Source organism: Giraffa tippelskirchi, chromosome 3 (assembly GCF_054371585.1).
Source record: "Giraffa tippelskirchi isolate mGirTip1 chromosome 3, T2T-mGirTip1v1.2.pri, whole genome shotgun sequence".
NCBI classification, from domain to species: Eukaryota; Metazoa; Chordata; class Mammalia; order Artiodactyla; family Giraffidae; genus Giraffa; species Giraffa tippelskirchi.
The window spans coordinates 105,896,932-105,922,347 of record NC_137277.1 but is presented as its reverse complement, the minus strand read 5'-3'; the positions used below and the strand labels follow the sequence as shown (position 1 = coordinate 105,922,347).

The window sequence follows — 25,416 nt, the reverse complement described above, 5'->3', positions numbered from 1 at the left end:
CACTTGATGGACAATTTTAACTCCACTAGTGATTAATGTCTCAGAACCTCTTTTTGCATCTTGGAGAAGCTTGAGGCAGCTGGAGCTCACCTTGTTCATGTTGATGGCGTTGTTCTTGGCCAGCACCTGCTCCAGGGAATCAGGCACACTGGTGAATTTCAGCTTATCTGGAGGCTGGCGGTAGATGTTATCACTCAGTATCTCTGCAGCTCTCTTACACCTGACCACATCTGGAGACCCAATGGGGATCCAGCCAATGCCCCTCAGCCACTGGAGATCAGACTTGTAAACATTCTGTGAGGAGGAAAAAGGCAGGAACTCTTCAGCAAGACCGAAAAATTTAGGGTCACGGTGCAAATAGAATCAATAAAAAAATACGATTCTGGCTGTTGCTTTTATAGAAAACAGGCTTGTTGTATTAGGCAGACCAGCAGAGGAAGTATGTTCAAAAATGACCCAGAAAAGTAACAAAAAATGATCAAGTATTTCAGGTTGTTAGGACAGGAATAATTGAAATGAGTATCTTCTGTCAGCCAGTTCAGTGGATGTTCACTCTGTGTCAACAGGAAAAGAAGCTAACCCAGAGAAAGAGAAACTGCACAGACATCCAGCTACAGGCTTTCAGTAAATAAATGTTAGGTCTAGTCAAATGAAATACTCTGCAGCTATTAAAAGCCTATTTTAAAGAATATCAATGACTTGTAGAAATGTCATTAATATGATGCTAGCAAAAAAATAGCATAGAAAACAATATGTGTATTACATGAGCAGGAGAGAGCTTTTTCAGTGGTTGGATTATTATTGCCTTCTATGTGTTTTCTCTTATATTTCAAAAATATCTGTAATGCTCTTTTTTCTAAGCAACAAGAAAAGAAGCTAAAATATAATGACAGGACTTCCCTGGAGATGGTTAAAACAGTGCTCCCAATGTAGGGGGCGTGGGTTCAATCCCTGCTCAGGGAACTAAGATTCCACATGTGGCCAGAAAGTAAAAACAAAACAGAACAATAATGACAGAGAACCTCTGAAGCCCAGAGGCAGACCTTTGGCTACTTTAACACTGTTCAAGATTTAGGACAAAAAAAATGATCATATTAATGGTCCGCAACCGGCTCTTCACCAAATTCTCAGGATGGGAAGCATAGACTCCTTTCCAGAATTGTCTTTCCATGTCTTTATTTGACACTTTAAGTAAATTTTTTCTGCTAAAGACTTTCATGTCCTTAGTAGGTATTCATAACTACTTCACAGTGGTGGAATTGGACCTTTGCCCAACTCATCTGAAGGATTTTTACCTGGAATGGCATCTAAGTAGAGCATAGAGGTGGCTCTTTTACTGTCTAGTCTAAAAACCTGTTGGAATTGCCTTATGCTGAGTAGTTACTGCCCCTTAAATAACAGCAAGAATGAAAACAATAACATTTTACACTTTTGGATTGCTTAACTTTCATATGCTTCCCACATTGTTAAGACTATGTCACTATGACAAGGAGGGATCTCAAAAGGGCACCTGACAAACGCAAGCAAGTGGTCTGTCAATGCGGTCACTCCATGGGCAACATTAACCGTTTTTAACTACCTTCCTTGTGCAGGCAAAGCCTTCTTTGTAAAACTCAGGACTCTGCATCTTGTAAAGGCTACAGAACAGATGTGGGAGTTGCCACAGGTAGGCTACACAATTTCTAGGGACAACCATTTAATTATTATGTTAATTCATATTATTCTCCATAGTCTTCTAATGCTTAATAATTCCTTCAAACATCTCTAAAACATATGCTGCAAAAAATGCACTTCTCACATCCAGATTTGAGATGGTGACTCTGCTTCGAATAGGTACTAGATTCTGTCACTGCCTTGTGACTGCTCTACAAAGAGAGCCCTGCTGAGAGGAGAAAGTGCCAGGGAAATAACCCAATAGCGTCCAGACTCAGTGACTTCTCTTATTTCATAAGAATAACAATGAATCTTGCAGCAGTAGTCTACTAATGAAAAACTTATTTGTTTTTCAAGGAAGCTAAAAACAAATTCTTGAGTAATTTTTTAAAAAACAAAAATGTGTTCTTTCCCCCTTAAAAGAATAAAATAAAAGGTCTCCCTGTGGTAGACCTGTAATTCCAACACTGCTTAATTCCAGTTTTATAAGACCAAGTCCAGTCGGTAAACTTCACTTTCTTATAAAACCTAGTAATGTATCCACAATCAAACAGTAAAACTATTCTCTGATTCACATCTCATTCACTAAACAAGAAATCCTAGCTTGAGTAGCCCAGTGAGTTGTTTACAAAGGATGGCTTTCATATGGTTCAAGACCCTTCTGCACATGGCTCTGTTATAGATGCTGTACTCACGTCACTCTGGAGGTCATAGGCCTGCCGGGCATGGATGACATCGCTCTGGTCGGGCAGGCACGTCCACTGGTGCACGTAGTTCTTATAGTCTATGTCGCTGACCAAGGTCTGGCACTTCTTGGCCAGCACCACCCCCAGCATGTCCACTGGGCTGCTGAACTTGGTCTTCCACTTCTCAAAGTCCTTCTTGTACTCCCGGTCACTCTGGATCTTGGCCACGTGCATGGACCACATCATCTTGGGGTCATCCTCAATGTTTCTGGCTCCAATGTGGTGGCCAAGCTGCTTGCGGTAACCATCTTTGTATTTGTACTGAAATGAAAATGCACAAATCAGATTTTCATTAGAAGCCTTTAGAGGTCACAAGTCTGTACAAATCATCTTGCTTATATCACAGTTGTATGCTGACTTTTGCTAATAAGCACTAACTCAAGGCAGTAGCCTACCTTTCCTCTAGAAGCTTATAGTGGTAATAAAATAGATGGAATTTGTAAGATTGTAGTGTATACCCCAAATCACCTATGGCCTAGTAATAATGAATAGTTCCAGAGGCAGGACGTGCACACAGTGGAGAGGCCATTTGGACCAAGGAACTTGGAGAAATGAGTTAGACACTAAAAGCATATCAGAAAAGAGATGCGCTCAGTGACAAGATGGGTTTAATAAGTAGTAAAATGATTGTCTGGTTTCTGTGAGGATAAAGTCAAGGTCAAGGACTACCTGCAGTAGCAACAGAAAAGAATTTAGTATTTCATAATAGATTCAGACATTCAGTGATGGTTGCAAATTTGGCATAATTTTGCAAACTGATTAAACTAGGGGAGCTGACATAGCAGCCCAGCTGGTTAGAGCATGTTACTAAAAAAGTCACAGGTTCTCATCTTTCATGGACCAACAGTGTTTTTATTATTCCATGGCCAATGACATCATCCTGGAATCCAAGTTAATTATCCAAAAAATATGCTTCTAGTCACAAAGATAACTGAGTGAGAAAGTATAAATGAGTCAGCAGAGGCAATACAGTACAGTGGGAAGGAATGAGATGAACTGGAGTTTCAACTCCACCACCGACTAAGAGTTTGACTTTAGACAAGTTGCTTAAGCAATCCACAAAACAGGGATAATCACAACAGTTACATCCTAGGGTAACTATGAAAACTAAGTGACATAATGCATGTAACACTCTTAGCACAGATTTCTCAGTGCTTTTGGTTATTATTATTTTGGTATCTATTATTATTTGCATTAATCCACTTGTAGGAAGGCCCAACGTATGTAAACTAAAATGAGTCACTAATATGATCTTCCTCATAAAACACAGTGTATTACCATATTCCCAAATAGTGGCCTGAATTTTAGAGCAATGGTCTGTTCTCCAAGAATCCCTTGAGGTACCAAGGAAGGATGATGGTTTTATTCTGTAAGGTACAAGCCACAAGCCAGGAGCTGGTGTTAAGGGTGCAAGCTTGGGCTAGTCTGGTACTGATCAACTGTCTTCTTCTCATGGTCATATAAGGGTGCATTGTAATGATAAGTATCATATGCACTTTTTGAGTTAAAATGCTATATAAAGCCAGGCCATGATTCTCATTGGGAGAACTTAAGTTTATGAGTCACTCTTTCCATCAGCACTGTGACAATTTTATATAAGTACCTCCAAGCCTGCAGCTACACTCTAACAAATTCCACATGAACGGATCTTTCTCTGTTCTTGGTGGATCAGCTTTCACTGTAGATACTGTGTCTTAACAGTTATAAAAATTTAATAAACATTCAATTTTTCGTTTCCCTCAAAGCTAGATTTTAGAAAAATCCTACACAAATACATCGGGCTTTATTTCCAAAGGGCCAGGAAAGTTCTTGTCAAAGATTTAGTTCAGTGAAAATGTCCCTTCAGGCTGACCACATACTTGCAGTAAAACTGACAACTCACATCACTGATGATGTCCCTGGAGGCCTTGGCTGCCACAATTGGGATGGCATCACTTCGCAAGTCGTAGCCTTCCTTTTTTGCTTCTTCATGGGCGAGTTTGTACAGACTCTAAATTTAAGCAAAAAAAAAAATCAGTTAGATATTGACATTCATATCCAAATATTAACAGAGAACTAAAACAATTCACTAAGTTCTACACCGATAGGTGCCTGTAATCATCTCACTGTTGAGAGTCCTATGCTTTGTGATTTTTTTGGCAAAGTTGAGTCTTAAAAATGATACCTATATGGAACATGGTACTTTTGTTTTCCATTTTTAAAGTTATGTTACATTAACTATATATAGGTATTATTCATTGTTTTAAAATTTTGAGTTTTAACAATGAATCAGTTTTGGAAAGCTGAAACGAATGGGTCTAGGTGGCAAAAGTGGACAGGAGGAAAACTAATTCAATCTACATTTATTCTGCATCAACTCTGTGCTGTGGAGTGGTTGGTACTTGAGAGCCAAAGATGAATATGACCTCTCTCACTTTCAAGGTTGCTGGAGAACTGATGGAAAGACTGATGTGGAACAAGCTGCCAAGAAGTCAAAATACAAATGGTGCTTTAGCCATATTATTAGAACAAACTCCAGGAAGGAAAAATTGATTCCGAATTGAAAGATCAGGAAGTTTTCTGCAGAGGGAGTAGTCTTTGCATTGGACCTTGAGTGATAAATATGGTTTCAATAGACTGAGATGGCGGTCAAGGGCACAGGGACTTGTATGAATCAAAGTACAGGGAAGGAAAAGTGCAGGGATGTCAAAGGAAGTGGGGGCAGTGCCAGGCAGAGGAAATGGCAACACAGGACTGAAAAAGGTTAGGAGTTGGGCTGTGAAGGCCTGGTGATAAGTTTGTGCTTAACTCTATATGAAATGGGAAACCAACAACACTCTTTGAGGGAGAATGACATCATCAAATTTGCATTTTATCTTCCTGTCCTAAATGAGAAAGAAACACAATAGAACTGAACTAAGCTAACAGAGAAAACTTGCAGAAAGCAGACCAGGCAGGTGAGGCATTCAGTTCAGGGCATCCTTCCTGGGCCTCTTTGAACCAACCGCAACATACAGCAGCTCTGAGCTTTTGCAGTAAAGACAGAGCTGACAATTCCAGAAATGCTGAGTGGTTAGTTTCAGGGGCCCTTTGCCTCTTAAAACATTTGTTCATACAGCATGTACTTTCCTGTAGCATTATGGGACCTATACTGCAAGTTTAGCTGAAAATTCACTTATTTTTGAGAGTGGCACTTGATGTTTTTAGTTTGGGATGACAATTTAGCGTTAGTTATATAAGCATTAAAAATATAGTTTGTACCCCCCCAAAATAAAATGACTTAAGTTGGTGACTAATTAATTTAAATTCTCTCAGTTATATTCTGCAGAAGAGGAATACATGTTAAAATAGGCCGTCAAAGAAAGAATATTTTCCTGGCAAGTAGCACAAAGCTGGGAGAAATAACTAATACATCGCTGGACAGAATCTTGGATTCACAAAAATCTCCATAGGCTTAAATCAATAGGTTCATTCTAAGAAAAAAAAATTGCCGAGACATAAATGTAAGTCTTTGAACTGAAATGTAAGTTGCCAAACGCATAAATACAAGACAGAGGAAATCTAGTTTAAGCCCATGTAAGTTGTGTTAGGCTTTTAGTTGACCCCAAGTCCCATGTACACCAGCAGTGACATAGTCGCCAAAGACTCCTAAGGCACAGGGTGAAGAAATGGAGGGTGAATAAATGGAGGGCGAATGTCCAGAAGAGGAAATGCAAAGTCAACGGTAATCTACATTAGTCATTCCTCACCTGCAGGACTGTGTTCGGTTCTAAGAGTCACATTCTAGCAGGGATGTCAGGTGAGGAATGTCCAGGAACATATAATAACCCTGAGAAGAGTACTATTATAATGTTAAACCCACTTTCCAGGTGGAAAAACTGAGAGACTGTGGAGATGTTTAGATTAGAAAGAGAACATGGGGTGAGCTGGTGGGGAGGCACACAGCAGCAACCCCAGCTCTGGGGGGCTGGCACAGACTATGGTCTTAGAGGATTATGTGGGTCTGCAGAGAGAAACCATCGACCCAGTACATGAGAAACATTTTGTAAAGGAACTGCCAGAACAAATGGGTTGATTTATGAGGTAAGCATCTTGTCACTGAGAACACTTAAGCTAAGGCAGGATGATGGTTTATTGGGTGAGGATTCCTGCCCTAGAGCAGAGGCTGACCTCTCAGCCTAAACATCTGTGGTTCTAATTAAGAGAGTAGCATTGACACATATACCCTTTTTGTTACCACATGTAAAAATAGCTAAGGGAAGCTTCTGTAAAACACAGGGAGCTCAGCTTTGCTCTGCAATGACCTAGACAGGTGGGGTGGTGGTGGTGGGAGGGAGGTTCGAGAGAGAGGGAATATATGTATACATATAGCTGATTCACTTTGTTGTACAGCAGAAACTAATACAACACTGTAAAGAAATTATACTTCAATTAAAAAAAAAATATCTGTGGTTCTGATATGGGGCAGCTCTATGCTCACAGAAAACAAATAGGAAATGGGCTTGCTAATGTGTATATTGATAGGTCCCCTCTGTCTCTCAGTTATTGAATTGTACTGTGATTTTAATCCTTGACTTAAACCTTATAAAAATTGTAAATTTTGACCCTAACCTATAATTTAGGAAAAACAAAGCATGTGTGGAAAATAAGTTTAGCACAGCTATGTAACGTGTGCTATGTGCTAAGTTGCTTCAGTCGTGTCCGACTCTTTGCGACTCTATGGACTGTAGCCCACCAGGCTCCTCTGTCCATGGGACTCTCCAGGCAAGAATACTGGAGTAGGTTGCTATGCCCTCCTCCAGGGAATCTTCCCGACCCAAGGATCGAACCCGCATCTCTTTTTTTTTTTTTTTTTTGAACCTGCATCTCTTATGTATCCTGATAAGGCAGAGATAAATGTATTTTGGTATATTGCCAATTTCCTAACTTAAATTAATTAAAGAAGAAAGTCTAGTTAATCTTCTGGTTACTGCTTTAATTATCAGTTCTTAAAATTTACACTGCCTAAATGGTAATTTGTGCTACTTCAAGATTGATGCTTAGGATGGTAATTGAGAAATGCAAGAGTTGGTACTCACATGGAGCAAGAAATGGCATTCTTTACAAATTGGTCATTTAGTATTACATCACCATGGAACAGATTAATTGAAATATGAAACACCAAGAAAATGTCATAGAATTAGCATCTGCTCCCACCTCACTGTAGTTGATTTTGTTCATTCTTGCCAACGTAATTTCTGGTGTGTCTGGCATGATGTGGACCTGGGTCTTGTCTTTGTCCCAGGCTTCTGTGTACAGACGCTAGCAAGGAAAATAAAAAATCTCATCAGGAAAATAATTCAGTGTATATTTAATAGAAATTTCAGGGCCACAAGAACTTCAGAAACAAAGATAACAAGAGGTTATGCATTTTATACACATTATGTATTTTGTACATATCTTCAAGTAATCAGTTCATAGTAGAACAGATATGTAGCAGTGTCTTCTGATACTCAGAATTGTATGTTAGCAAAAGCAAATTTAGAATATCTTATGCAGAGATGATTTTCCATAAAAATGTGCCATTTTATCAAAATTATGAAATAACTACTGAAGTAAACGTTAAAATATAAATGGCATAGATATTAGATATGGATAGATATATACAGAGAGAAAGACAGACATATCTTTTGCTGCTCAATTCTCTATTTCTTTCTTTCCTTGATCATGCTTCTTTTCCTTTGGTTCAGCTTTAGGAGTAATGACTCTCTGAATTTTGAAGCCTCACCTTGTTCATATTGATGGCGTTGTTCTTGGCCAACACTTGTTCCAGAGAATCAGTCACGCTAGTAAATTTGAATTTGTCTGGAGGCTGGCGATAGATTTTATCACTCAAAATTTCACTCGCTCTCTTGCATTTTTCCACCTCTATAGAGCCAATGGGAACCCAGCCGATGCCTCTTAGCCATTGGAGATCTGACTTGTACACATTCTGTTAATACAAATAGTAAGTATTTATCTCTGGTTTGGGAAAACATTTTCATCAACAGGACATGAAATAAAGTAAGAACACTTTTGAAAATTTGGTGGACAGTTTGGTGGACAGACAGGGTATCAGACAATATCCCTTTGTGGTCTGGAGGGTTTGACACTGAACACTCACAGGAAAAGAAGAAATGTTTTCCCCCACTTGCAGGGCCTGGAGAGGTTGGTGCCACTTATCCAATGGATATTAATTCATTGATTTCCCACCTTTGCGTGTCATTATGATCCTCAGTACTCACATCACTCTGGAGGTCATAGGCCTGCCGGGCATGGATGACATCGCTCTGGTCGGGCAGGCACGTCCACTGGTGCAGATAGTTCTTGTAGTCTATGTCACTGACCAAGGTCTGGCACTTCTTGGCCAGCACCACCCCCAGCATGTCCACTGGGCTGCTGAACTTGGTCTTCCATTTCTCAAAGTCCTTCTTGTACTCCCGGTCACTCTGGATCTTGGCCACATGCATGGACCACATCATCTTTGGATCGTCATGTATCGCTCGGGCACCAATGTGATGGCCAAGCTGCCTACGATAGCCTTCTTTGTACTTGAACTAGAAGAAGAAAATTACTGATAGTCACCTAGTATAACTTTTAGTACAAAGTACAAAGATTACTAGGCTCAGATTTTCCTATTCATTAAAAATGCTTTCCCCCTGAATATTTCTAGCCTGGAAAATTCCATGGACAGATGAGCCTGGCAGGCTCCAGTCCATGGGGTCACAAGAGTCAACATGACTTAGTGACTAAACCACATTCCCGAATATATAAATAATATGTGCATCTGCATCTTATAAACCATTGAGAAAATAAAGCTTGTATATATGCATACAAAAAAGAAAATAGAAATTAAGACATTCTGCCATTTGGTGACAACTGCTGATGAAAATGACTTTTTGTGGGGGTGTGTGTTCATGTAAGAGAGAGAATATATTAATAAAATTAGAATGGGGTCATATTGTAGATGGGTTTGTGTCTGCTCATTTCAGTTATTATTTAAGCATTTTCCTATGTCATTATATGTTCCCTGTGTGTGTACAACCCTTTGTGACCCCACAGACTATAGACTGCCAGGCTCTTCAGTCCATGAGATTTTTCCAGGAAAGAATACTGGAGTAGTCAACCATTTCCTCCTTCAGGGCATCTTCCTGTCCCAGAGATCGAACCCATGTCTCCTGTGTCTCCTGCATTGTAGGCAGATTCTTTACTGCTTGAGCCATCAGGCAAGCCCATATATTCCCTACAAACATGATTTTTAATGGCAGCAGGTATTCCATTATATTGTATTATAATACTTTTAATCCTTCTGTGACTGCTGAAGATTTTTAAAAAAAATATGACAGCTACTTCCCACATTTTGGATATAAAGGGAAAATATGCTTTTGACTTCACAGACAATAGAAATAGAAGGATAAATATTTCTAGAAATGTAAGCAAATCCATCTTTTAAAGTAAATAAATATCCACAGCCAATTATAGGATGTAGAGATAAACATACGATTCACGTGAATGGTTGGAGTATAAACAGAATAATGTGTTCCATTCCTTCAGAACCTCGTAGGTTTACTGGTTCACAGGAAATGGCTGGGTTTGGAAGGGATCCTATAACGAGTTCAACTGCATATATGTCATGTTGTTTGTTGCTGATGTGTAGTCACTAAGTCATGTCTGACTGTTTGCAATCCCATGGACTGCAGCCTGCCAGGCTCCGCTGTCCATGGGATTTCCCAGGCAAGAATACTGGAGTGGGTTGTCATGTCCTTCTCTGGGGGAATCTTCCTGACCCAGGGATCAAACCCGAGTCTCCTGCGTCTCCTGCCTTGGCAGGTGAATTCTTTACCACTGAGCCACCAGAGAAGCCCTGTACATCATGTAGCAAAGTCAAAAGGCTGTCTGAGCTATCGTAAGGCAGCCAATGCTTTTGTTCAGCAGGGAATGGACATTATTTTGAAATGCATGTTGCTATGGATTCAACCATAGCTAGAAGTTAGACTTTATGTTGAGAGCTTCATTACCATTATTTTAGACTATTTACTTACAAGACACCATTAGCTAAAACCTTAACCTCACAGCTTACTTGCTCTGCTACATATCCTTGAGAGAAACCAAAGCTGAGCAAAGAACTCTGCAGGCGCACTTACTTCACTTGCAATGTCTCTGGAGGCCTTGGCTGCCCTGATAGGAATGGCATCTATCCGCATATCATAGCCTTTTCTCTTGGCTTCATCTAGGCCAAGTTTATAGAGTTTCTGAAAAAAGACATAAATCTTTGTAAGTCTGATCTATAAAGTACAGTATAAGAAAAAAAATTACCATGCAGCATAAACACATTGCTTACCTCACTGTAATTTATTTGGTTTTGTTTGGCTAGTAACACTCCAGGAGTGTCTGGCATAATGTGGACAGTGGTTTTATCTTTATCCCAAGCTTCTGTATAGAGGCGCTGAAACAAACAAAAACAGGTGTGACAAGCTCAGGTCAGTAATGAATCTAGCTCTTAACGAGAGTAAAGAGTGTGCTCTGTGAGTCAGTGCTTGTGACCCCTTTGGGTCTAGATGTCACATCAATAAGAAGTGCAATACTTACTTTAAAACCACTTTGAAAGTGAAAGTGTTAGTTGCTCAGTCATGTTCAACTCTTTGTGAGTCCATGGACTGTGGCCTGCCAGGCTCCTCTGTCCATGAAATTCTCCAGGCAAGAATACTGGAGTGGGTTGCCATTCCCTTCTCCAGGGGATCTTCCCAACTCAGGGACTGAACCTGGGTCTCATGCATTGCAGGCAGATTCTCTACAATCTGAGCTACCAGGGAAACCCACTTAAAAACCACCTTAAGGCCAAGCAAAAGAACTGAATATAATTTTTATTTTATAGAAACAGATTTCAGTGTTTACACACACATACAAAAATTAACATCCACCTCAAGTTAAAGAAAGGACTTACATGGTTCATGGTAATAGCATTGTTTTTTGCCAAAACCATTGGGATGGAGTCCATAAGGCTGGAAAACTTGAATTTATCTGGGTGCTGACGGTAAACGTGGTCACTCAAAATCTGGGTAGCTCTCTTGTTCTTCTCATCCTCAAGAGAGCCACTAGGTAACCAGCCAATGCCTCTGAGCCACTGAAGGTCAGACTTGTACAAATTCTGAAATTTTAAGTGATAGACCATTAAACAGAAGTATAATGATAGTCCCCTAAAGATATAAAATTTTGTTTTATATTACATTATAAAATACTACATTATACATTTCAATGCTTACATTCCCTAGGAAATTTTTAAATTTTGGTATTTCTTGGGAATCCACAGAATGTTCACATTAGAAATAGATTTTGAAAGACATTTTTAAACAGAACACAGAGAACGTCAAAATTCTACTAGATCAATAATCTGGAGGTTTCTACCAAAGCAATAGGCACTTCCCTGGTGTTTTCCTTTGTGAAATTAACGATGATCCTGGTATTTGTGTGACTGGATAGAGTGTGGACGTTAGTCCAAGGAAGTAGAATTCAGATGTGTAAACTCAACTCCCTTCATTTGGAGGGAACTTTGACACTTAGGAAAGCAGACATGGTTTTTATTGGCCAAGAGAAAATCTTAGACTCACGTCACTCTGGAGGTCATAGGCCTGCCGGGCATGGATGACATCGCTCTGGTCGGGCAGGCACGTCCACTGGTGCAGGTAGTTCTTGTAGTCTATGTCACTGACCAAGGTCTGGCACTTCTTGGCCAGCACCACCCCCAGCATGTCCACTGGGCTGCTGAACTTGGTCTTCCACTTCTCAAAGTCCTTCTTGTACTCCCGGTCACTCTGGATCTTGGCCACGTGCATGGACCACATCATCTTGGGGTCATCCTCAATGTTTCTGGCTCCAATGTGGTGGCCAAGCTGCTTGCGAAAACCTTCCTTGTACTTGTACTAAAGGAGAAAAAAAACAAAACATGTCTTAGTTTTTTGAAGATTAACTTATGTTACTATCTTTGTGGTGAATTACAAAGCATATTAACTCCAAATATTTTCACAAGGCTAGAGAGCCACAGATTTTTTTTTTTGATAGGAAAGATTAAAGGCTAAATCCAGCTACAGATTCCATACATAATAAATATATCCTTGAGTTTATCCCTGTCCCATGCTGCATCTCTGGGATCATTTCACTATTTTTAATTTGTTACTTGGAAGACTCTCTTCAATTTAAAATTAAACTGAGACTTTTTTGAAGTGAAAATTGCAATCTAATCAGACAAACAAGGGATAAAGTCTTACTTCGCTGGCAATTTCCCGGGACGCTTTAGCTGCTTTGATTGGTATGGCATCAACGGGAAGATCGTAACCTTTTTTCTTCAACTCTTCATAACCCATTCGGTAGAATTTCTGTTAAGAGATGAAAATCACTTTGAAAAAAACTATTTCCCATCAACATCTGCAGCATAATGAATCCAATGTGGTAAATATTTTAAGAGTTCAAGAGAATAGCTTCTGAGCTCTAGAATACTCAAATGTAACTGGAAATTGTGCCCATTGATTGCTGATGATCTTGTTTTAAACTCTAAAGCTCTTCAATTACCTAGACCAATAAAGTTAAATGTCAGCTCTTTCCAAATATTTATGAGAATGAGACAGAAATAAATTGGTAGATGAATGAAATGAAATATCATCAAGGTGCTGTTTTCCAATTAACTTTGACTGTTTCAATAGAAGTTTTTGTTAGAAAAGAGCAATATCTCTGCCATCTAACACTAGAGTCTATTTCACCATATAGAGCTGTCCAAAAGGAGCCATTTTTAGGCAAGAAACAAAGCCCTTCATAATTTTTACAATGTAAGATTTTTTTTGAGGAAAATTTAAATATCAAATTTTAAAAGTTTAAGTGAAATAATTTCTCTTCAGATTTGTTACATAATTAAATAACTGAGAATATAATTTAATGCACTTCATTCAGAAACCAGATTGTTTCAAGTACCTATTAACCTTGGACTTGTTTTTATATTTTAGTCCTTTGTGGTATTACTTCAGTACCTTATTTTAGCTAAGGTCTTCATATTAGAATTTGTTGTTAAAATATTAATTTTTACATCTATAAATTTCAGGAGGTTATACTATGACAATAAAAATAAAAATGAAATTAATCTGCATGAGTTTTTTTTTAATTAGTTTATTTTCTATTTCTTAACTTTACAATATTGTATTTGTTTTGCTATACATTGACATGAATCCACCATGGGTGTACATGTTTTCCCCTTCGAGAATCCCCCTTCCACCTCCCTCCCCATCCCATCCCTCCGGGTCATCCCGGTGCACCAGCCCCAAGAACCCTGTATCATGCATTGAACCTGGACTGACGATTCGTTTCACATATGATAATTTACATCTGCATGAGTTTTTTTATGCTCATCTAAATTTTATTGTGGAGTAGGAAATGGCAACCCACTCCGGTATTCTTGCCTGGAAAATCCCATGGACAGAGGAGCCTGGCAGGCTATATATAGCCCATGGGCTTGCAAAGAGTTGGACATGACTGAGCATGCCCACACACAAGGGTGTAGAGAAAGTCAATGAACCAGATTGAAAATATAAATTTGAGATGCTGCATGTTCACTCTTACATAAAGAGGTACAAGATGAAGTCCTTGGAATTTATCATTCACTTTCCTTTTTTTTTTTTCATAGTGGTCTGTCTGCTTGACATCAGAATTCTGTTTTCTCTTCTAACAGTTTGCCAGCTCCCTTTCTAAATAAATTCTAGGAAATATTATGGTTTAAACACAAGTTCTGGCAAGAAGATAACTGTGAACTTAGCCCCCATGTCTTTAAAAGTGGTTAAGGAGCATAAGTAGGCCAAACTAGAAAAAGTGATGATACTGTGAATAGAAGACTAATAAATTCCCAGATTTCATATATCGGAGTCATGGTTGCTCTGGCTATGGAACAAGGTCCCAGAATTGTTCAGAAAGCCCATTATGAAGACAAAGGCAGAACAGAAAAATAAAGAAATAGTATAATGGATCTCTAACCTTACAAGGGAGAAGGCAATGGCACCCCACTCCAGTACTCTTGCCTGGAAAATTCCATGGACGGAGGAGCCTGGTAGGCTGCAGTCCATGGGGTCGCTAAGAGTCGGACATGACTGAGCGACTTCACTTTCACTTTTCCCTTTCATGCACTGGAGAAGGAAATGGCAACCCACTCCAGTATTCTTGCCTGGAGAATCCCAGGGACGGCGGAGCCTGGTGGGCTGCCGTCTATGGGGTTGCACAGAGTCGAAAACGACTGAAACGACTTAGCAGCAAATTTTATTGAATTTCCTGTGTGTCAGGCACTATAGTGGCTAAGCACTGTAGATCCAAAATGATTTGTCTCTGCCCCCCATGAAGTTTCTGTCCACACAGGGAAGAGCTATACAGACCATTACAATATGACAATGTGTGTAATAATGAATCACAAGGAACAGAGAGCACATCCCTCCAACTCCATCCAACAGAGAAAATGCCAGTTATTGAAATGTTCAAGCTAAAAGCCATTAAATGAGGACTCTAAGTCATACGAAGTTTGTTAATTAAAATGATTCAAGTATTCCAAATAGCCTCCAAATAAATTCAGTGCCTCAGAAGCAATCAAAAGGAGCTATCTGAAAATACGTGTTTCATTTGGAAACTTACATCACTTGCGTTGATTAAGTTTGCTTTAGCCAGAATAATATCAGGTGTATCTGGCATGATGTGAACTTGAGTCTTGTCTTTGTCCCAAGCTTCTCTGTAAAGTATCTAAAATGAGATAAAAGGGTTTTTCAGTGGGGCTCTTAGATTAGTTAGTGACATAGTTAATTTCAAATAGTGTTACTAATTCATCTAAATTAAGCAGTACAGTAGCATAAGCAGAAAATAGGTATAGCATTTCTTGACTTATGAGACACAGTTGCCTTTCAAAATATAATTATGGATTATTTTTTCAAAGTTGCAACTAACCCTGCCTGTAAGAAATCAGCCCAAATATTTAAAGCCTTTACCAACATCATCAAACAGAGCAGCAGTTCTCCACCTTTTGGGATTATAACAGTCTCCCCCAGGATTTAATTAGGAGACAGCCCTTATTCTGGCTTCCCAGGGGCTCAGTGGTAAAGAATCCGCCTGCCAATGCAGGAGATACAGGTTCAATCCCTGAGTCGGGAAGATCCTCTGGAGGAGGAAATGGCAACCCACTCTAGTATTCTTTCCTGGAGAATCCCAAGAACAGGGGAGCCTGGTGGGCTACAGTTTATGGGGTTGCAAAGGAGTCAGACACAGTTGAGCATGTATGGATCTTATCTTCTGGAAAAATGACGCATTCGGGGTATGTCTAGATATTAGGGAGTCTCATTTCCTATGTGGTTTATCATACAGTTATACCTCATAATTGTTTGAGGGGATTAGGATTCCCGCAAAGGATTTTGTATGAGATTCATCAAAGTCTCTTGTATGTCCCAGGGTCATTCTCTTTCTTCAACAGAAAACAAAGGGACCCAAACAAAAATCTCATTGATTTATTAAAACCATGGGGTAAAAGTCTGATGAAAAATAGTGTGCTTACATTGTCAGAGAGTCTTCCCACAAGTTACTTATCAATTACAAAGGATAAAATAGTAACTAGACAGTGGAGAAACCTCTCAACACCATTTCACCCAAGCGATCAAAGCTAAAATAATCAGTAATAGGATAGATTGATATCATATGCCTCCTCCCATACTGTGTAGAGGAGGATGCAACATGTGCTATCCTGCCAAAAATACAGAACCTGAGTCTAATCATGAGGAAACAGTAGATAAACCCAAATTTACAGAGGTTCTGTAGAACAACTGGCCTGTGCTCTTCATGAATATGAAGGACTTGTAAGGCAAAGAAGTGAGAAATCAGTTCAGATTAAAATAGACTAAAGACATGACAAATAAATTCAACGTGTGGTCTTGGGTTGGATCCTGGATCAAAAAACATTTTTCACTTTCTGTAAAGGACGCTTGTGGTAAAATTGAGTAAATTATGTACACTAGTGTTATTTTAACACTACTTTTCTGATTTTGATCATTACACTGTGGTTGTATAAGAGAATGTTCTTATTTTCAGGAAACACAATGGAGTATTTAGGGATAGAGCAGTATCAGGAAACAACACACACACAACACACACACACGTAGGAAAGAAAGAGAAGGGGCAGGGGGAAAGAGAAAAAAGGCAAATGTGACAAAATGCTAATTGGTGAATATGGGTGAATATATACATATATATATATGTACACACATGCACATATAAATTATGTGCGCTAAGTTCAACTTTCCTGCATGCTGAAATTATTTCAATATAAAGAAACTTTAAAGTCTCATTGGTTCCTCGGACTTGTCAATTTCCCTTTGAGGTGTGCAATGTGGGGTGTGAGGGGCTGGCACTTTTCTCCTTCCTGACATGCTTACTATGGTCCTTGTAACCCAAAGACCTTCAGGACTACAACAAAGCAAGGCTTATACCTTTATCCTAGACCTGGACTAACCTTTATGATTGAGAAAGATCAGTGTTTCTCAGCCTCAGAACTATTGGTGTTGTTTACTGGAGGATTTTTTGTTGTGAGCTGTCCTGACTTCAATCCACTGGATTCCAGTAGCATGCCGCCCTCAAGTTATGACAAGCTATGAGTGTTGCCAAATGTCCCCTGTGGGTTGAAACTGTCCCTAGTTGAGAACCACTGAGTTGGACCATTTCAATGTCATGTGTTACTTTCACCTCACAGAAAACAGAAAATGCTAATAATGTTTGTTTACACTGAGGTAGATGAACTGGTCTATTCAAAAGGAGAGACAGCAGGCTCAGGCCCCCAGTGGCCCTTTCCTAAGGCCTAAGGAGATCACTATCCTGTAACAGGGACACACTGTAGAGGTCTATCCTGAGACTTTGATGTTGATAGGTTTCATGACGCAGGGTTTTTCTACTGGCCACCATATTAGTTCAGAACTTTATACACAGCCCTGTTTCATGAAGAAAGAAGAAACTTTTCTAAAGGGGGAAATAATTTGTAGAAATTTGTTGCTTTATTAGTCACCTGATGGATTCAAATTGTCATCATAAAAACAAAAAATGATAACATGAACATTCCTAACAAAGCTCACAGGTCAGCAATTACTATAAATTTTGGATATCAAAACTGCAAGAAGTCTATGAGGGGGTGATTGGGCAGAGAGGAGCCACAGTTTATCAAATGCTTTTGTTGTATTGTTGTTGTTTAGTTGCTAAGTTGTATCCGAGTCTTTTGTGACCTCATGGACTGTAGCCCACCAGGCTCCTCTGTTCATGGGATTCTCTAGGCAAGAATACCAGAGTGGGTTGCCATTTCCTTCTCCAGGGGATCTTTCCAATCCAGAGCTCGAACCTGCGTCTCCTGTACTGGCAGACGATTCTTTACCACTGAGCCATCCTGGGAAACTATCAAAATGCTTACTATGTGCTAATTAAGGGCTTACATATATTCTATAAAAACATATGTAAAAAATATAAAATGTTATATATATTTAGATCTAAGGCCTGAAGAGTTATTATTATAAATCTATTTAAATGTTCTTAGCTCTAAAATCTTAGTGCACATAGTTCAATGCTCTGTAACTTTCAGGGTTATGCTTCTAACTGAGGAAGGTAGAGTAATCTTTCCCTTCTTTGCATAGAATTACTCTACACATCTTTATTTTATTCAACAAATACTTACTGAGCACATATTATCGTGCCAGACACTGTTATCAGTGCTGGAGAAGGAAGTAAGAAGGAAATGGAAGATACATAAATACAAATATAAATAAATATATATAATCTATTATGAATCAGCTAAGTGAAGTGTATTATAATCACTTGAAAGAAAATATATCCTTTATGACATTTCCCCTGTGCCTGTGTAAGGTACTCAGAATATCTGCCTCTAATACACGGTACATGTGGGTCTTTAACACATACAACATCTGGGTCTTCAACACACACAAGTTTCAAATAAAGAAATATGTTCAATAGTTTTCTTGTTATGCTTTGGATAAATAAACAAGCAAGCTTTGGGTGACAAAAATTGATACTAACTCATTTTTACAAGATCCACTGCAGGGTAATTGATAATTCAAATGAAATAACCAAACAAAAAAATGATGATGTGTGATACAATGCTGTATTATTCTACTAATTTATGAAGCAAATACTGTTGAGCACCTACTGGGTATCAGGCAGTATAGTTTTTTTTTATCTCTGAAGAGGTACTCACATCACTCCTATTTTTGGCATTTGTCTTTGCCAGAACTATGTCCATGGCATCAGGAATGCTGGTGAACTTGTTTCTATCCGGAGGCTGGCGATATTTCTTTTCACTGATGATTTCTGAAGCCCGTTTGTTCTTTTCTGCCTCCAAAGAACCCAAGGGACTCCATCCTATGCCTTTCAGCCACTCAAGGTCAGACTTATACAAATTCTGTGAAAATACAAAGCATGCCATCAAAATTGCATCCTCATCTGGACCCTTGACTCAAACAATTCTATGCATTACAAAAAAAGGTATGTTTTAGAAATTCAATAATAATTTGTCTATGTAGTTTGTCTCTTTATGATTAAATGATCACTCATATGAGATATGAAGTACTGTACATATAAACTACGAGATTTAGTAGAAACTGACCTCACTCTGTAGTTCATAAGCCTTTTTAGCTTGGATCACGTCATTCTGATCAGGCAGACATGTCCACCCATGGAGGTAGTTTTTGTAGTCCACATCACTGACCAATGCCTGACATTTTTTGGCCAGCACCACCCCCAACATGTCCACTGGGCTGCTGAACTTGGTTTTCCACGTCTCAAAGTCCTTCTTATATTCTCTTTCACTCTGCATTTTGGCTACATTCATGGACAACACAAGCTTTGGATCATCTTGCAGACTCCGGAATCCAATATGGTGGCCGACTTGCTGGCGGTAGCCTTGTTTATATTTAAACTGAAATCAGAGGAAACAGTTCTCTTATTAACATAAACACAAGTTAAACTCTGTTTTGTTTGTTTCCATGTTTTCAAAACTGAAATGAGAATGTCATTTAACTTAGTAAGAAATGTGAAAACTGGTTGATTCATGCTCATATATGGCAGAAATCAATACAATATTGTAAAGCAATTATACTACAATTAAAAATAAACAAATGTAAATTTTAAAAAGAGGGAAAAAAAAGAAATGTGAAAGCTTAAGTAGAGGCTTCTAAAAAGACATAATGTAGCTGAGTATCAGGACAGGTTATGATAAGAAATTAAATTCAACTAGAGGCAGAAATATATGTTGGAATGTCCTAGACATTATGTATGCTGACTCTAGGGTAGCATTTGATAATGCTTATAGGAATAATGGGAAAAGTATAGCTAAGTGGCAAACAAAAATTGGGAAGATTCAGGACTTGATGAGCAGGCCTAATAGTGTAGATTAATTTATTAAGCTGCAGGGTTTTTTAGTGGTTTGTCATATAATTGTGTCATATAAACTTGTGCTGTTCAGGATCCATTCCTCTGTTGCTCATAAAAACTGCCAATTATGTTAGAATAGAAACAAAATTCCACAAGATCTCAACATATTGCCAAATAGGTCAAAATGAAGTACATAAATGTAAGAAAGTAATAGTGAAATCCAACATTTAGATTCAATTGGGAAAAACTGCATTATTGTTGGTGACAATGACAAGAGTAATAATAACAATAATTGGATAACAGCATTTACTTGATGCCAGATGCTGAACACACATTATACTTTACAGAAATAGGTTCTACTCTCTCTTGATACTCAGCTTCATGGTTATGTCTTATTAAAAATGCTCAGGAATTTCCATGGACCATCAGCTCAATGTGTGCAATATGACAAAATTGCTTTTTAAAAAGTATATTTCTGTAAGAGATTCTGTAGGAGTACAGATAAAGGCAAATCAGAAGTTCATTTGCTCAGCCTGACCTGAAACAGGAACACAACACCAAGTTTTAAGGTACTCTGTTTTGAGAGGGGCTTTGAAAATATCGAATACATCACAAGTGGAATGATTTAAGGACTTAGAAAGCTAAAATCAAAGGAGAATAAGTAAGAAACTTGAAATGTTTGAAGGGATATCAGGTGAAAAGGGAAATATGCTACTCTGTGGTGTTCTAGAACACACATCTAAGGCTAACCAGTAACATGTTTAAGTTTGAAATAAGGAAATATGTAATGGCAACTAGAAATGATCCAGCAAAGAAACAAACTGCCCTGAAAGACACAAAAATTCTTATATTTGTAAATATCCAGAGACCTATTAGAATGGAAAGAAGACCTATTAGAAAGGACAGAATGATGTTGAGTGGGAGATTAGATTAAATAAACATTGTTATCTTCTAACTGTCAATTCTGTGATTCTAACTTATTAAGTATTGATAAAAATACCTCTAATCTCTTTAGGTGGCATAGACACAAGAACCATTTGAAACTGAGAGGAGATATAATCTCTACAATGGTGGGAAATTCATTTAAAGGTAATTCAATTTTAGGGTAAGATTTCAAAAATTTCTAACAGACTTACATGAAAATAAATGTTGTTTCTTAGGAAAGTACTGATGCAATGTCTTAATTTCCTAAACTATCTTCACCTCGTAGGGAATTCTAACATTAAATGGAAATGAGTTTACTTTCTGAGGACCATTCAGACATCACTGTTGCTTTAGGTTCATCATCACATTAATGAGATATTGACCTGCAAGCCAGAGAGTGGGTAATAACACGTCATCTAATTAATTTACCAACACTTCTGGAGTGCCACAGATTAACTGAATTAGAGAGAAATTTCCCTTATAGTCTTAGAATTTATTGTCAGATTGTCTTTAGACATGCTTTCTCTCCAAATCAAATCCTTGTTTTGCTTTGATTTAAAGATTTTGATTAAGAGGCTGTGACAAAATTCTGGTAATTCTCTATAGCTGAAATTCTCCAAATTTTTGGTGTTTAATTTTGGGCGTTAACAAAATGATATGTTTTTGAGTTTGCAAAATCTCTAAGTTGAATATTTATAAAAATTTAATTGACCAATAGGAACTGTATCCAGTTTTTTCACCAAATTTACTACCCTTTCGAATCATAATTAGAGGTTGCCTTGGCGGTTTCCTGGCAGTCCAGTGGTTAGGACCTGGAGCTATCATTGCCGTGGCCGGGGTTCAATCCCTGGTGGGAGAATTAAGAGTCCACAAGCCACATGCAGCCAGAAAAAAAAAAAGTTTCCTTGAAGAGTGAATATCCTTGTTTTTTTTTTTTTTAATTAATTTATTTATTTTAGTTGGGGACTAATTACTTTACAATATTGTAATAGTTTTTGCCATACATTGACATGAATCAGCCATGGGTTTACATGTGTTCCCCATCGTGAACCCCCTCCCACCTCCCTCCCCATCCCATCCCTCTGGGTCATCCCATTGCTCCAGCCCTGAGCATTTGTCTCATGCATCGAACCCAGAGTGGCGTTCTGTTTCACATATGATAATATACATGTTTCAATGCTATTCTCCCAGAACATCCCACCCTCACCTTCTCCCTCAGAGTCCATAAGACTGTTCTATGCATCTGTGTCTCTTATTCTGTCTTGCATATAGGGTTATCGTTACCATCTTTCAAATTCCATATATATGCATTAGTATACTGTATTGGTGTTTTTCTTTCTGGCTTACTTCACTCTGTATAATGGGCTCCAGTTTCATCCATCTCAATAGAACCGATTCAAATGTATTTTTTTTAATGGCTGAGTAATATTCCATTGTGTATATGTACCGCGGCTTCCTTATCCATTCGTCTGCTGATGGACATCTAGGTTGCTTCCATGTCCTGGCTATTGTAAACAGTGCTGCGATGAACATTGGGGTACACGCGTCTCTTTCAATTCTGGTTTCCTCGGTGTATATGCCCAGCAGTGGGATTGCTGGGTCATATGGCAGTTCTATTCCCAGTTTTTTAAGGAATCTCCACACTGTTCTCCATAGTGGCTGTACTAGTTTGCATTCCCACCAACAGTGTAAGAGGGTTCCCTTTTCTCCACACCCTCTCCAGCATTTATTGCTTGTAGACTTTTGGATAGCAGCCATTCTGACTGGTGTGAAATGGTACCTCATTGTGGTTTTGATTTGCATTTCTCTAATAATGAGTGATGTTGAGCATCTTTTCATGTGTTTGTTAGCCATCTGTATGTCTTCTTTGGAGAAATGTCTGTTTAGTTCTTTGGCCCGTTTTTTGATTGGGTCGTTTATTTTTCTGGAATTCAGCTGCAGGAGTTGCTTGTATATTTTTGAGATTAATTGTTTGTCTGTTGCTTCGTTTGCTATTATTTTCTCCCATTCTGAAGGCTGTCTTTTCACCTTGCTTATAGTTTCCTTTGTTGTGCAAAAGCTTTTAATTTTAATTAGGTCCCATTTGTTTATTTTTGCTTTTATTTCCAATATTCTGGGAGGTGGGTCATGGAGGATCCTGCTGTGATTTATGTCAGAGAGGGTTTTGCCTGTTTTCCTCTAGGAGTTTTATAGTTTCTGGTCTTACGTTTAGATCTTTAATCCATTTTGAGTTTATTTTTGTGTATGGTGTTAGGAAGTGTTCTAGTTTCATTCTTTTACAAGTGGTTGACCAGTTTTCCCAGCACCACTTGTTAAAGAGATTGTCTTTTCTCCATTGTATATTCTTGCCTCCTTTGTTGAAGATAAGGTGTCCATAGGAGCATGGGTTTATCCCTGGGCTTTCTATTTTGTTCCATTGATCTATATTTCTATCTTTGTGCCAGTACCATACTGTCTTGATGACTGTGGCTTTGTAGTAGAGCCTGAAGTCAGGCAGATTGATTCCTCCAATTCCATTCTGCTTTCTTAAGATTGCTTTGGCTATTTGAGGTTTCTTATATTTCCATACAAATTGTGAAATGATTTGTTCTAGTTCTGTGAAAAATACCATTGGTAGCTTGATAGGGATTGCATTGAATCTATAGATTGCTTTGGGTAGTATACTCATTTTCACTATATTAATTCTTCCAATCCATGAACACGGTATATTTCTCCATCTGTTTGTGTCCTCTTTGATTTCTTTCATCAGTATTTTATAGTTTTCTATATATAAGTCTTTTGTTTCTTTATTATTCTTTTTGTTGCGATGGTGAATGGTATTGTTTCCTTAATTTCTTTTTCTGTTTTCTCATTATTGGAGTATAGGAATGCAAGGGATTTCTGTGTGTTACTTTTATATCCTGCAACTTTACTATATTCATTGATTAGCTCTAGTAATTTTCTGGTAGAATCTTTAGGGTTTTCTATGTAGAGGATCATGTCATCTGCAAACAGTGAGAGTTTTACTTCTTCTTTTCCTATCTGGATTCCTTTTATTTCTTTTTCCGCTCTGATTGCTGTGGCCAAAACTTCCAAAATTATGTTGAATAGTAGTGGTGAAAGTGGGCATCCTTGCCTTGTTCCTGACTTTAGGGGAAATGCTTTCAATTTTTCACCATTGAGGATAATGTTTGCTGTGGGTTTATCATATACAGCTTTTATAATGTTGAGGTATGTTCCTTCTATTCCTGCTTTCTGGAGGGTTTTTATCATAAATGGATGTTGAATTTTGTCAAAGGCTTTTTCTGCATCTGTTGAGATAATCATATGGTTTTTATGTTTCAATTTGTTAATGTGGTGTATTACATTGATTGATTTGCGGATGTTAAAGAAACCTTGCATTCCTGGGATAAAGCCCACTTGGTCATGATGTATGATCTTTTTAATATGATGTTGGAGTCTGTTTGCTAGAATTTTATTAAGGTTTTTTGCATCTATGTTCATCAGTGATATTGGCCTGTAGTTTTCTTTTTTTGTGGCATCTTTGTCTGGTTTTGGAATTAGGGTGATGGTGGCCTCATAGAATGAGTTTGGAAGTTTACCATCTTCTGCAATTTTCTGGAAGAGTTTGAGTAGGATAGGTGTTAGCTCTTCTCTAAATTTTTGGTAGAATTCCGCTGTGAAGCCGTCTGGTCCTGGGCTTTTGTTTGCTGGAAGATTTCTGATTACGGTTTCGATTTCCGTGCTTGTGATGGGTCTGTTAAGATCTTCTATTTCTTCCTGGTTCAGTTTTGGAAAGTTATACTTTTCTAAGAATTTGTCCATTTCCTCCAAGTTGTCCATTTTATTGGCATATAGCTGTTGGTAGTAGTCTCTTATGATCCTTTGTATTTCTGTGGAGTCTGTTGTGATCTCTCCATTTTCATTTCTAATTTTGTTGATCTGATTCTTCTCCCTTTGTTTCTTGATGAGTCTGGCTAATGGCTTGTCAATTTTGTTTATCTTCTCGAAAAACCAGCTTTTAGTTTTGTTGATTTTTGCTATGGTCTCTTTTGTTTCTTTTGCATTTATTTCTGCCCTAATTTTTAAGATTTCTTTCCTTCTACTGACCCTGGGGTTCTTCATTTTTTCCTTCTCTAGTTGCTTTAGGTGTAGAGTTAGTTGATTTATTTGATTTTTTTCTTGTTTCTTGAGGTACGCTTGTATTGCTATGAACCTTCCCCTTAGCATTGCTTTTACAGTGTCCCATAGGTTTTGGGTTGTTGTGTTTTCATTTTCATTCGTTTCTATGTATATTTTGATTTCTTTTTTGATTTCTTCTGTGATTTGTTGGTTATTCAGAAGTGTGTTGTTTAGCCTCCATATGTTGGAATTTTTAATAGTTTTTTTCCTGTAATTGAGGTCTACTCTTACTGCATTGTGGTCAGAGAAGATGGCTGGGATGATTTCAATTTTTTTCTGTAATTGAAGTCGACTCTTACTGCATTGTGGTCAGAGAACATGGCTGGGATGATTTCAATTTTTTTGAATTTACCAAGGCTAGATTTATGGCCCAGGATGTGATCTATCCTGGAGAAAGTTTCGTGTGCACTTGAGAAAAAGGTGAAATTGATCGTTTTGGAGTGGAAAGTCCTGTAAATTCGATTAAATCTAATTTGTCTATTGTATCATTTAAAGTTTGTGTTTC

General features: G+C 38.2%; 1 protein-coding gene across 50 annotated transcripts in view; it reads right to left on the bottom strand.

Annotated features, from left to right (window-relative positions):
• NEB (nebulin) overlaps positions 1 to 25,416 on the bottom strand; it is a 245,000-nt gene that overhangs the window by 116,197 nt on the left and 103,387 nt on the right. For all 50 annotated transcript variants that reach the window (XM_081578089.1, XM_081578080.1, XM_081578102.1 and 47 more), the window contains exons 67-80: positions 19,060 to 19,371; positions 18,652 to 18,855; positions 15,054 to 15,158; positions 12,662 to 12,769; positions 12,005 to 12,316; positions 11,341 to 11,544; positions 10,738 to 10,842; positions 10,541 to 10,648; positions 8,642 to 8,953; positions 8,146 to 8,349; positions 7,575 to 7,679; positions 4,282 to 4,389; positions 2,349 to 2,660; positions 91 to 294 (exon numbers count right to left, since the gene is read on the bottom strand). In XM_081578089.1, the coding sequence (XP_081434215.1) occupies positions 91 to 294; positions 2,349 to 2,660; positions 4,282 to 4,389; positions 7,575 to 7,679; positions 8,146 to 8,349; positions 8,642 to 8,953; positions 10,541 to 10,648; positions 10,738 to 10,842; positions 11,341 to 11,544; positions 12,005 to 12,316; positions 12,662 to 12,769; positions 15,054 to 15,158; positions 18,652 to 18,855; positions 19,060 to 19,371 (2,703 nt within the window). The remainder of the gene's footprint in view (positions 1 to 90; positions 295 to 2,348; positions 2,661 to 4,281; positions 4,390 to 7,574; positions 7,680 to 8,145; positions 8,350 to 8,641; positions 8,954 to 10,540; positions 10,649 to 10,737; positions 10,843 to 11,340; positions 11,545 to 12,004; positions 12,317 to 12,661; positions 12,770 to 15,053; positions 15,159 to 18,651; positions 18,856 to 19,059; positions 19,372 to 25,416) is intronic.